We start from the raw sequence: 13,280 nt of genomic DNA on the forward strand, positions 1-13,280 counted from the left end.
TTGAACTGACTTCCCCCCCTGCTAGTACTGCCTTTTCCCCCTGCTAGAACTGACTTTCCCCCCTACTAGTACTGCCTTTCCCCCCTACTAGTACTGCCTTTTTCACCCTGCTAGTACTGACTTTCCCCCCCTGCTAGTACTGACTTTTTCCCCCTGCTAGAACTACCTTTTTCCCCCTGCTAGTACTGCCTTTTTTCCCCTGCTAGAACTGACTTTCCCACCCTACTAGTACTGACTTCCCCCCTGCTAGTACTGCCTTTTTTCCCCTGCTAGTACTGCCTTTTTCCCCTGCTAGTACTGCCTTTTTTTCCCTGCTAGAACTGACTTCCCCCCCTGCTAGTACTGCCTTTTTTTCCCTGCTAGTACTGCCTTTTCCCCCCTGCTAGAACTGACTTTCCCACCCTACTAGTACTGACTTCCCCCCCTGCTAGTACTGCCTTTTTTCCCCTGCTAGTACTGCCTTTTTCCCCCTACTAGTACTGCCTTTCCCCCCTACTAGTACTGCCTTTCCCCCCTACTAGTACTGACTTTCCCCCCTGCTAGTACTGCCTTTTTCCCCTGCTAGAACTGCCTTTTTCCCCCTGCTATTACTGCCTTTTTCCCCCTGCTATTACTGCCTTTTTCCCCCTGCTATTACTGCCTTTTTCCCCTTGCTAGAACTGTCTTTCCCCCCCTGCTAGTACTGCCTTTTTTCCCCTGCTAGAACTGCCTTTTTCCCCATGCTAGTACTGCCTTTTTCCCCCTGCTAGAACTGACTTCCTCCCCTACTAGTACTGCCTTTTCCCCCCTGCTAGTACTGCCTTTTTCCCCCTGCTAGTACTGCCTTTTTCCCCCTGCTAGAAGTGAATTTTTCCACCTGCTAGTACTGCCTTTTTCCCCCTACTAGTACTGACTTTTCCCCCCTACTAGTACTGACTTTTCCCCCCTACTAGTACTGACTTTTCCCCCTACTAGTACAGACTTTTCCCCCTGCTAGTACAGACTTTTCCCCCTGCTAGTACAGACTTTTCCCCCTGCTAGTACAGACTTTTCCCCCTGCTAGTACAGACTTTTCCCCCTGCTAGTACAGACTTTTCCCCCTGCTAGTACAGACTTTTCCCCTGCTAGTACAGACTTTTCCCCCTGCTAGTACAGACTTTTCCCCCCTGCTAGTACTGACTTTTCCCCCCTGCTAGTACTGACTTTTTCACCCTGCTAGTACTGACTTTCCCTCCCTGCTAGTACTGCCTTTTTCCCCCTGCTAGAACAGCCTTTTTCCCCCTGCTAGTACTGCCTTTTTTTCCCTGCTAGAACTAACTTTCCCACCCTACTAGTACTGACTTCCCCCCTGCTAGTACTGCCTTTTTTCCCCTGCTAGTACTGCCTTTTTCCCCCTGCTAGTACTGCCTTTTTTTCCTGCTAGAACTGACTTCCTCCCCTACTAGTACTGCCTTTTTCCCCCTGCTAGTACTGCCTTTTTCCCCCTGCTAGTACTGCCTTTTTCCCCCTGCTAGAAGTGAATTTTTCCACCTGCTAGTACTGCCTTTTTCCCCCTACTAGTACTGACTTTTCCCCCCTACTAGTACTGACTTTTCCCCCTGCTAGTACAGACTTTTCCCCCTACTAGTACTGACTTTTCCCCCTGCTAGTACAGACTTTTCCCCCTGCTAGTACAGACTTTTCCCCCTGCTAGTACAGACTTTTCCCCCTGCTAGTACAGACTTTTCCCCCTGCTAGTACTGACTTTTCCCCCTGCTAGTACTGACTTTTCCCCCTGCTAGTACTGACTTTTCCCCCTGCTAGTACTGACTTTTCCCCCTGCTAGTACTGACTTTTCCCCCTGCTAGTACTGACTTTTCCCCCTACTAGTACTGACTTTTCCCCCCTACTAGTACTGACTTTTCCCCCTACTAGTACTGACTTGTCCCCCCTACTAGTACTGACTTGTCCCCCCTACTAGTACTGACTTGTCCCCCTACTAGTACTGACTTGTCCCCCCTACTAGTACTGACTTTCCCCCCTGCTAGTACTGCCTTTTTCCCCCTGCTAGAACTGCCTTTTCCCCCTGCTATTACTGCCTTTTTCCCCCTGCTAGAACTGACTTTCCCCCTGCTAGAACTGACTTTCCCCCTGCTAGTACTGCCTTTTTTCCCCTGCTAGAACTGCCTTTTTCCCCCTGCTAGTACTGCCTTTTTCCCCCTGCTAGAACTGACTTCCCCCTACTAGTACTGCCTTTTTCCCCCTGCTAGTACTGCCTTTTTCCACCTGCTAGTACTGCCTTTTTCCCACTGCTAGAAGTGAATTTTTCCACCTGCTAGTACTGCCTTTTCCCCCCTACTAGTACTGACTTTTCCCCCTACTAGTACTGACTTTCCCCCCCTACTAGTACTGACTTTTCCCCCCTACTAGTACTGACTTTTCCCCCTACTAGTACTGACTTTTCCCCCTGCTAGTACAGACTTTTTCCCCCTGCTAGTACAGACTTTTTCCCCCTGCTAGTACTGCCTTTTTCCCCCTGCTAGAACTGCCTTTTCCCCCCTGCTAGTACTGCCTTTTCCCCCCTGCTAGAACTGACTTTCCACACTACTAGTACTGCCTTTTTTCCCCTGCTAGTACTGCCTTTTTCCCCCTGCTAGTACTGCCTTTTTTCCCCTGCTAGTACTGCCTTTTTCCCCCTGCTAGAAGTGAATTTTTCCACCTGCTAGTACTGCCTTTTCCCCCCTACTAGTACTGACTTTTCCCCCTACTAGTACTGACTTTTCCCCCTACTAGTACTGACTTTTCCCCCTGCTAGTACTGACTTTTCCCCCTGCTAGTACTGACTTTTCCCCTGCTAGTACTGACTTTTCCCCCTGCTAGTACTGACTTTTCCCCCTGCTAGTACTGACTTTTCCCCCTGCTAGTACTGACTTTTCCCCCGCTAGTACTGACTTTTCCCCCCCACTAGTACTGACTTGTCCCCCTACTAGTACTGACTTGTCCCCCCTACTAGTACTGACTTGTCCCCCTACTAGTAGACTTTCCCCCCTACTAGTACTGCTTTTTCCCCCTACTAGTACTGACTTTTCCCCCTGCTAGTACTGCCTTTTTCCCCTGCTAGAACTGACTTTCCCCCCAACTAGTACTGCCTTTTCCCCCTGCTAGAACTGACTTTCCCCCCTGCTAGTACTGCATTTTCCCCCTACTAGTACTGACTTTTCCACCCTACCAGTACTGCCTTTTTCCCCCTGCTTGAACTGACTTCCCCCCTGCTAGTACTGCCTTTTCCCCCTACTAGTACTGCCTTTCCCCCCTACTAGTACTGCCTTTTTCCCCCTACTAGTACTGCCTTTCCCCCCCTGCTAGTACTGCCTTTTTTCCCCTGCTAGAACTGCCTTTTTCCCCCTGCTATTACTGCCTTTTTCCCCCTGCTAGAACTGACTTTCCCCCCTGCTAGTACTGCCTTTTTTCCCCTTCTAGAACTGCCTTTTTCCCCTGCTAGAACTGCCTTTTTCCCCCTGCTAGTACTGCCTTTTTCCCCCTGCTAGAACTGACTTTTCCCCCCTACTAGAACTGACTTTCCCCCTACTAGAACTGACTTTTCCCCCTACTAGTACTGACTTTTCCCCCTGCTAGTACTGACTTTTCCCCCTGCTAGTACTGACTTTTCCCCCTACTAGTACTGACTTTTCCCCCTACTAGTACTGACTTTTCCCCCTACTAGTACTGACTTTCCCCCCTACTAGTACTGACTTTCCCCCCTACTAGTACTGACTTTCCCCCTACTAGTACTGACTTTCCCCCTACTAGTACTGACTTTTCCCCCTACTAGTACTGACTTTTTCCCCCTACTAGTACTGACTTTTCCCCCTACTAGTACTGACTTTTCCCCCTACTAGTACTGACTTTTCCCCCCTACTAGTACTGACTTTTCCCCCCTACTAGTACTGACTTTTCCCCCTACTAGTACTGACTTTTCCCCCTACTAGTACTGACTTTTCCCCCTACTAGTACTGACTTTTCCCCCTACTAGTACTGACTTTTTCCCCTACTAGTACTGACTTTTTCCCCCTACTAGTACTGACTTTTCCCCCTACTAGTACTGACTTTTCCCCCTACTAGTACTGACTTTCCCCCCTACTAGTACTGACTTTTCCCCCCTACTAGTACGGACTTTTCCCCCCTACTAGTACTGACTTTTCCCCCTACTAGTACTGACTTTTCCCCCTACTAGTACTGACTTTTCCCCCTACTAGTACTGACTTTTCCCCCTACTAGTACTGACTTTTTTCCCCCTACTAGTACTGACTTTTCCCCCTACTAGTACTGACTTTTCCCCCTACTAGTACTGACTTTTCCCCCTACTAGTACTGACTTTTCCCCCCTACTAGTACTGACTTTTCCCCCTTACTAGTACTGACTTTGCCCCCAACTAGTACTTTTCCATTGTTCCTCAACTGCAGTGTATGATGTAGCTCTGAGTCTCTACTTTTATCCAAACTCACTGTGACCTATTCAAATATGTCCATGGCTGCACAGACTCTAAACTCACTGTAACCTGTAGAAATGTGTCCATGGCTGCATTGAGTCTAACCTCACTGTAACCTGTAGAAATGTGTCCATGGCTGCATTGAGTCTAACCTCACTGTAACCTGTAGAAATGTGTCCATGGCTGCATTGAGTCTAACCTCACTGTAACCTGTAGAAATGTGTCCATGGCTGCATTGAGTCTAAACTCACTGTAACCTGTAGAAATGTGTCCATGGCTGCATTGAGTCTAACCTCACTGTAACCTGTAGAAATGTGTCCATGGCTGCATTGAGTCTAACCTCACTGTGACCTGTAGAAATGTGTCCATGGCTGCACAGAGTCTAAACTCACTGTGACCTATTGAAATGTGTCCATGGCTGCATTGAGTCTAAACTCACTGTGACCTGTAGAAATGTGTCCATGGCTGCATTGAGTCTAAACTCACTGTGACCTGTAGAAATGTGTCCAAGGCTGCACAGAGTCTAACCTCACTGTGACCTGTAGAAATGTGTCCATGGCTGCATTGAGTCTAAACTCACTGTGACCTGTAGAAATGTGTCCAAGGCTGCACAGAGTCTAACCTCACTGTGACCTGTAGAAATGTGTCCATGGCTGCACAGAGTCTAACCTCACTGTGACCTGTAGAAATGTGTCCATGGCTGCATTGAGTCTAAACTCACTGTGACCTGTAGAAATGTGTCCATGGCTGCATTGAGTCTAAACTCACTGTGACCTATTGAAATGTGTCCATGGCTGCACAGAGTCTAAACTCACTGTGACCTGTAGAAATGTGTCCATGGCTGCACAGAGTCTAAACTCACTGTGACCTGTAGAAATGTGTCCATGGCTGCATTGAGTCTAAACTCACTGTGACCTGTAGAAATGTGTCCATGGCTGCATTGAGTCTAAACTCACTGTGACCTGTAGAAATGTGTCCAAGGCTGCACAGAGTCTAACCTCACTGTGACCTGTAGAAATGTGTCCATGGCTGCATTGAGTCTAACCTCACTGTGACCTGTAGAATTGTGTCCATGGCTGCATTGAGTCTAAACTCACTGTGACCTATTGAAATGTGTCCATGGCTGCATTGAGTCTAAACTCACTGTGACCTATTGAAATGTGTCCATGGCTGCATTGAGTCTAAACTCACTGTGACCTATTGAAATGTGTCCATGGCTGCATTGAGTCTAACCTCACTGTGACCTGTAGAAATGTGTCCATGGCTGCATTGAGTCTAACCTCACTGTGACCTGTAGAATTGTGTCCATGGCTGCACAGAGTCTAAACTCACCGGTTTCTTCCCAACAATGAGTTTCTCGACCTTCTGGACCTGAGAGACGTGATCTTCGTTGGTCTTCAGTTCCCTCTTCCTGATCCTCTCATATATACCTGTCAGCATCTCCCGCGGGATGTCCCCTCCATCATCCACACCTGGAGGAATAGTTGATACAATGTTACAACTAACTCTAACCTCTTGTATCTAACCCTATCAACATCTCCAGCTAGATGTCCTCTCCATCCCCGCTAGAGATACACATACTGTATGTTCACAGTAATATGCACAGAAATACTGCGTTTCCCTTTAGAAAGGTTTGTGAGATTGAGTTTGAATCACTCTGCTTTTCCACTAGTCAAAATCAGATCAATTGGCATACACATACAGTGCATTCAGAAAGTATTCAGACCCTTTACTTTTCCCACATTGTTACGTTACAACCTTATCCTAAAATGTATTAAATAGTTTTTTCCTCTCATCAAAATACACACAATACACCATAATGATAAAAAGAACATGTTTTTAGAAATATCATATTTATAATTATCCAGACCCTTTACTCGGTACATTGTTGAAGCACCTTTGGCAGCAATTACAGCCTCGAGTCTTCCTGGGTATGAAGCTACAAACTTGGCACACCTGTATTTGATTGGCTATGATCGGCTATGAAAAGCCAACTGACATTCACTCCTGAGGTGCTGACCAGTTGCACCCTCTACAACCACTGTGATTATTATTATTTGACCCTGCAGGTCATCTATGAATGTTTGAACATCTTGGCCATGTTCTGTTATAATCTCCACCCGGCACAGCCAGAAGAGGACTGGCCACCCCTCAGAGCCTGGTTTCTTCCTAGGTTCTGGCTTTTTTAGGGAGTTTTTCCTAGCCACCGTATAAAATGGTCTGAATAGTTAGGTAAATAAGGTATTTCTGTTTTTTAGCAAACATTGTGTGTACTGTGTGTAGTAGATTGATGAGAAAAAAATGCAAGTCAAGAAGTTTGAATCCTTCCAAATGCACTGTATAGTCAGAGAAATGTTGTTCTGGTTAAAGAAACTCTGCTTTGCTTGAGTTCCACTGCTAAGCCATGACACAATATAAACACCTTCTAGACAGGGACATTCATCAAGCTGTAGTGCATGAACAGGTTCTATTAGACAGAGGTCAGGAGTTAGTTACAGACCCTGACTACCGCAATGGATTTCTACCTCTGAGGTTCTTGACAAAGTCCTCCAGCTTCATCTTCCTCTCTGGCTTGACGTTGGGAGAGTACATGTCAGTGTTGAGGAGGATGATGGCGAACGCCAGGATGAAGATGGTGTCGGGGTTACGGAACTGTCGTACCACCCCAGGGTTACAGATACAGTACCTCTGACTGGAGAGAGAACAACATCCTGTATTATACAGACTCAAATGTAAACCTAACCATAAGATAACAGAACTGTCGTACCACCCAGGGGTTACAGATACAGTACCTCTGACTGGAGAGAGAACAACATCCTGTATTACAGACTCAAATGTAAACCTAACCATAAGATAACAGAACTGACGCACCACCCAGGGGTTACAGATACAGTACCTCTGACTGGAGAGAACAACATCCTGTATTACAGACTCAAATGTAAACCTAACCATAAGATAACAGAACTGACGTACCACCCAGAGGTTACAGATACAGTACCTCAAGCTGTCGGAGGGAGAAATAATGAGAGAATGAAAAAGAAAGTCACCGAAAGACAGAGACAGAAAGAGAGAGAGAGTTTGAGTTGAAAAAAACAACACGAACACTCAAACAAACAAAAAACATAAATTAAAAACAACACTAAACCTGTACTTTGGCCCAAATATAAACAGTTTGGGAAGACAAGACCTCCCCCAGAGCTGAGAAACAAATAGTGATCATCATGACCAACCTGGGACACTGTATGAGCAGATGTGCCAGAGTTCAGTCTCAGTACAGAATGGACACCCCTCCCCAACAGTAGGATCCAGATGTACCAGATGCATGTTGGTGGCTATAGCTCCATGTATTATCCTCTACGTTGGTGGCTATAGCTCCATGTATTATCCTCTACGTTGGTGGCTATAGCTCCATGTATTATCCTCTACGTTGGTGGTTATAGCTCCATGTATTATCCTCTACGTTGGTGGCTATAGCTCCATGTATTATCCTCTACGTTGGTGGCTATAGCTCCATGTATTATCCTCTACGTTGGTGGCTATAGCTCCATGTATTATCCTCTACGTTGGTGGTTATAGCTCCATGTATTATCCTCTATGTTGGTGGCTATAGCTTCATGTATTATCCTCTACGTTGGTGGTTATAGCTCCATGTATTATCCTCTATGTTGGTGGTTATAGCTCCATGTATTATCCTCTACGTTGGTGGCTATAGCTCCATGTATTACATTTACATTTAAGTCATTTAGCAGACGCTCTTATCCAGAGCGACTTACAAATTGGTGAATTCAAATTCTGACATCCAGTGGAACAGCCACTTTACAATAGTGCATCTAAATCATTTAAGGGGGGGGTGAGAAGGATTACTTTATCCTATCCTAGGTATTCCTTGAAGAGGTGGGGTTTCAGGTGTCTCCGGAAGGTGGTGATTGACTCCGCTGTCCTGGCGTCGTGAGGGAGTTTGTTCCACCATTGGGGGCCAGAGCAGCGAACAGTTTTGACTGGGCTGAGCGGGAACTGTACTTCCTCAGTGGTAGGGAGGCGAGCAGGCCAGAGGTGGATGAACGCAGTGCCCTTGTTTGGGTGTAGGGCCTGATCAGAGCCTGGAGGTACTGGGGTGCCGTTCCCCTCACAGCTCCGTAGGCAAGCACCATGGTCTTGTAGCGGATGCGAGCTTCAACTGGAAGCCAGTGGAGAGAGCGGAGGAGCGGGGTGACGTGAGAGAACTTGGGAAGGTTGAACACCAGACTGGCTGCGGCGTTCTGGATGAGTTGTAGGGGTTTAATGGCACCTCTACGTTGGTGGCTATAGCTCCATGTATTATCCTCTACATTGGTGGCTATAGCTCCATGTATTATCCTCTACGTTGGTGGTTATAGCTCCATGTATTATCCTCTACGTTGGTGGCTATAGCTCCATGTATTATCCTCTACGTTGGTGGCTATAGCTCCATGTATTATCCTCTACGTTGGTGGCTATAGCTTCATGTATTATCCTCTACGTTGGTGGTTATAACTCCATGTATTATCCTCTACGTTGGTGGCTATAGCTCCATGTATTATCCTCTACGTTGGTGGTTATAGCTCCATGTATTATCCTCTACGTTGGTGGCTATAGCTCCATGTATTATCCTCTACGTTGGTGGTTATAGCTGCATGTATTATCCTCTACGTTGGTGGCTATAGCTCCATGTATTATCCTCTACGTTGGTGGCTATAGCTCCATGTATTATCCTCTACGTTGGTGGCTATAGCTCCATGTATTATCCTCTACGTTGGTGGCTATAGCTCCATGTATTATCCTCTACGTTGGTGGCTATAGCTCCATGTATTATCCTCTATGTTGGTGGCTATAGCTCCATGTATTATCCTCTACGTTGGTGGTTATAGCTCCATGTATTATCCTCTATGTTGGTGGCTTTAGCTCCAGGTATTATCCTCTACATTGGTGGTTATAGCTCCATGTATTATCCTCTACGTTGGTGGCTATAGCTCCATGTATTATCCTCTATGTTGGTGGCTTTAGCTCCATGTATTATCCTCTACGTTGGTGGCTTTAGCTCCATGTATTATCCTCTATGTTGGTGGCTTTAGCTCCATGTATTATCCTCTACGTTGGTGGCTATAGCTCCATGTATTATCCTCTATGTTGCTGGGTATAGCTGCATGTATTATCCTCCATTGGAAAGATTGTCAACAGCCTTTTGGGGAAGGACCTGGACCAAACACACCCGCCCGCCTTGTCGATTTTACCCATTCCAGGGAAGAAGCATCGGACACTTTTACACATTATGTACATGGCCTTCTTTCCCACCTCCTTGAACTCCCCCAGCTCCTTGAACTCCCCCAGCTCCTTGAACTCCCCCAGCTCCTTGAACTCCCCCAGCACCTTGAACTCCCCCAGCACCTTGAACTCCCCCAGCTCTGGGGTATGGAAGGAGAGCGACTTACAACACATCATCCAGACCCTCCGTCCTCCTCTAATGCCCAAGCTGCAGCACTAACAATCAGTGCAGGGAACACGTCATCCAGACCCTCCGTCCTCCTCTAATGCCCAAGCTGCAGCACTAACAATCAGTGCAGGGAACACGTCATCCAGACCCTCCGTCCTCCTCTAATGCCCAAGCTGCAGCACTAACAATCAGTGCATGGAACACATCATCCAGACCCTCCGTCCTCCTCTAATGCCCCCATCGCAGCACTAACAATCAGTGCAGGGAACACATCATCCAGACCCTCCGTCCTCCTCTAATGCCCAAGCTGCAGCACTAACAATCAGTACATGGAACACATCATCCAGACCCTCCGTCCTCCTCTAATGCCCCCATCGCAGCACTAACAATCAGTGCATGGAACACATCATCCAGACCCTCCGTCCTCCTCTAATGCCCCCATCGCAGCACTAACAATCAGTGCAGGGAACACATCATCCAGACCCTCCGTCCACCGATCAGAGTTAGAAGTATCAGTCACATACTGCTGATGAAGTACTGGCAAGGAGTCACAGACCTCAGCTACGACGGATCCCCACTCTTTCTCTCAGCTCCTCCAATGATCTTCTTTTGCTCCACATCAGATGACCCAGCTTGGTACACACCTAACAGGCATGAACGTAGGCTGGCTTAACACATAGCATGGGACTGGATGGCAGTATTATAAAAAAAAGGCTCTTCAAAAAGCCACATATCTGGTGGCGTGCCGGTCTTACGGGAGATGACAAACTCTCCAAGCCTGCATAACTGACTCATGGAATGGAGTCAAGCCAGACAAATCACCCCCCTCCAGCTTTAAGAGGAAAAGGTGCTTGTATAAGCCCAAACAGCCAGCTCTCCTCATCAAGGTGAAGGCTGTAATGGCCGAGCTAGAACAATCACTGTACAACAGTCTCTGGGCTGCTTGAAGCTGGAAAGCCATGATCCTAGAAGAAATTGCCTACAGCTTTAAACCAATGATGTCCAGACCAGCAGAAATTGATAAGGGTCGTTTGAAGCTCTTGTATCAGGTCACAGGGTAGGTTATTGGCTACCAGCACCCTTCCCCTATAGGACAGCTGGGGTAGCACCCATTTCCAACGAGACAATCTGGCACACACCTTCCACTACACCCTCATGGTTCTTTTTTTAAAAACATCAGAGCCTAGAAACCCCCCCCAAAGTCTTCATCCGATCTCTGCCCCCTTGGTGACCATGGAGATGACCCTATCTGAAGCTGACCTGGTGACCATGGAGATGACCCTATCTGAAGCTGACCTGGTGACCATGGAGAGGACCGTAACTGAAGCCGAACTGGTGACCGTGGAGAGGACCCTAACTGATGCCGACCTGGTGGCTGTGGAGCCGACCCTATCTGACTGAAGCTGACCTGGTGACCGTGGAGTGGACCCTATCTGAAGCAGACCTTATCCTGAAGCTGACTTGGTGATTGCGGAGGGGACCCTATCTGAAGCTGACCGTGGAGCGGACCCTATGTGATGCTGACCTGGTAACCGTGGAGCGGACCCTACCTGAAGCCCTACTGGTTATCGTGGGTGGACGCTATCTGAAGCTGACCTGGTAACCGTGAAGTGGACCCTATCTGAAGCTGACCTGGTAACCGTGAAGTGGACCTTATCTGAAGCTGACCTGGTAACCGTGGAGGGGACCCTATCTGAAGCTGACCTGGTAACCGTGGAGGGGACCCTATCTGAAGCTGACCTGGTAACCGTGGAGGGGACCCTATCTGAAGCTGACCTGGTAACCGTGGAGCGGACCCTACCTGAAGCCCTACTGGTTATCGTGGGTGGACGCTATCTGAAGCTGACCTGGTAACCGTGAAGTGGACCCTATCTGAAGCTGACCTGGTAACCGTGAAGTGGACCTTATCTGAAGCTGACCGTGGAGAAGACCCCATCTGAAGCTAACCGTGGAGTGGACCCTATTTGAAGCTGACCTGGTCGACTGTGGAGGGGACCCTATCTGAAGCTGACCTGGTAACCGTGGAGGGGACCCTATCTGAAGCTGACCTGGTAACCGTGGAGAGGACACTAACTGATGCCGACCTGGTGGCCGTGGAGCCGACCCTATCTGACTGAAGCTGACCTGGTGACCGTGGAGTGGACCCTATCTGAAGCAGACCTTATCCTGAAGCTGACTTGGTGATTGCGGAGGGGACCCTATCTGAAGCTGACCGTGGAGCGGACCCTATGTGATGCTGACCTGGTAACCGTGGAGCGGACCCTACCTGAAGCCCTTCTGGTTATCGTGGGTGGACGCTATCTGAAGCTGACCTGGTAACCGTGAAGTGGACCCTATCTGAAGCTGACCTGGTAACCGTGAAGTGGACCTTATCTGAAGCTGACCGTGGAGAAGACCCCATCTGAAGCTAACCGTGGAGTGGACCCTATTTGAAGCTGACCTGGTCGACTGTGGAGGGGACCCTATCTGAAGCTGACCTGGTAACCGTGGAGGGGACCCTATCTGAAGCTGACCTGGTAACCGTGGAGTGGACCCTATCTGAAGCTGACCTGGTAACCGTGGAGTGGACCCTACCTGAAGCCCTGCACGTTATCACGGAGTGGACGCCATCTGAAGCTGACCTGGTAACCGTGAAGTGGACCCTATCTGAAGCTGACCTGCCCACAGCGATTCACTCTTTTGCCAATTGACTCTAGCTGAGGAGGCCCACCATTAAAAATAGTCACGTCATCTGCATACGCAGACAGTGCTATCATGGGACCCTTCATAACCCCTGGCACAGAGAAACAAGTAAGCCTCACTCTTAAAAATCAAAGCATTGGTTCAATTGCCAGAAAATATAACTGTCCTGAAATTGGGCATCTCTGCCTAATACCCCTATGGATGTGGATGGGGCAGCTCAAACCACCATCTTAGATAAGCATGCCCCACTTACAAATATTAGAACAAAGAACAGATATAGCCCTTGGTTTGCCCCAGACTTGACTGCCCTTGACAAAAACATCCTGTGGCGTTCTGCATTAGCATCGAAGAGCCCCCATGATATGCAACTTTTCAGGGAAGTCAGGAACCAATATACTCAGTCAGTTAGGAAATCTAAGGCAACATTTTTCAAACAGAAATGTAGATCCTGTAGCACTAATTACAAAACGTTTTGGGACACTGTAAAGTCCATGGAGAATAAGAGCACCTCCTCCAGCTGCCCATTGCAGTGAGGCTAGGAAACACTGTCAGCACTGATAAATCTATGATAATCGTTAATTTCAAAGAGCTTTTTTCTACGGCTGGCTATGCTTTCCACCTGGCTACCCCTACCCCGGCCAACAGCTCAGCACCCCCTGCAGCAACTTGCCCAAGCCCCCCCCCCCCGGACACCACCACTTC

General features: G+C 48.0%; 1 protein-coding gene across 1 annotated transcript in view; it reads right to left on the reverse strand.

Annotated features, from left to right (window-relative positions):
- iqsec1b (IQ motif and Sec7 domain ArfGEF 1b) overlaps window positions 1–13,280 on the reverse strand; it is a 79,857-nt gene that overhangs the window by 33,519 nt on the left and 33,058 nt on the right. Inside the window, exons 5-6 of the mRNA XM_064967366.1 lie at window positions 6,973–7,139; window positions 5,780–5,919 (exon numbers count right to left, since the gene is read on the reverse strand). Of these exons, the coding sequence (XP_064823438.1) occupies window positions 5,780–5,919; window positions 6,973–7,139 (307 nt within the window). The remainder of the gene's footprint in view (window positions 1–5,779; window positions 5,920–6,972; window positions 7,140–13,280) is intronic.

The sequence above is a fragment of the Oncorhynchus masou genome, chromosome 6 (assembly GCF_036934945.1).
Source record: "Oncorhynchus masou masou isolate Uvic2021 chromosome 6, UVic_Omas_1.1, whole genome shotgun sequence".
NCBI lineage: Eukaryota > Metazoa > Chordata > Actinopteri > Salmoniformes > Salmonidae > Oncorhynchus > Oncorhynchus masou.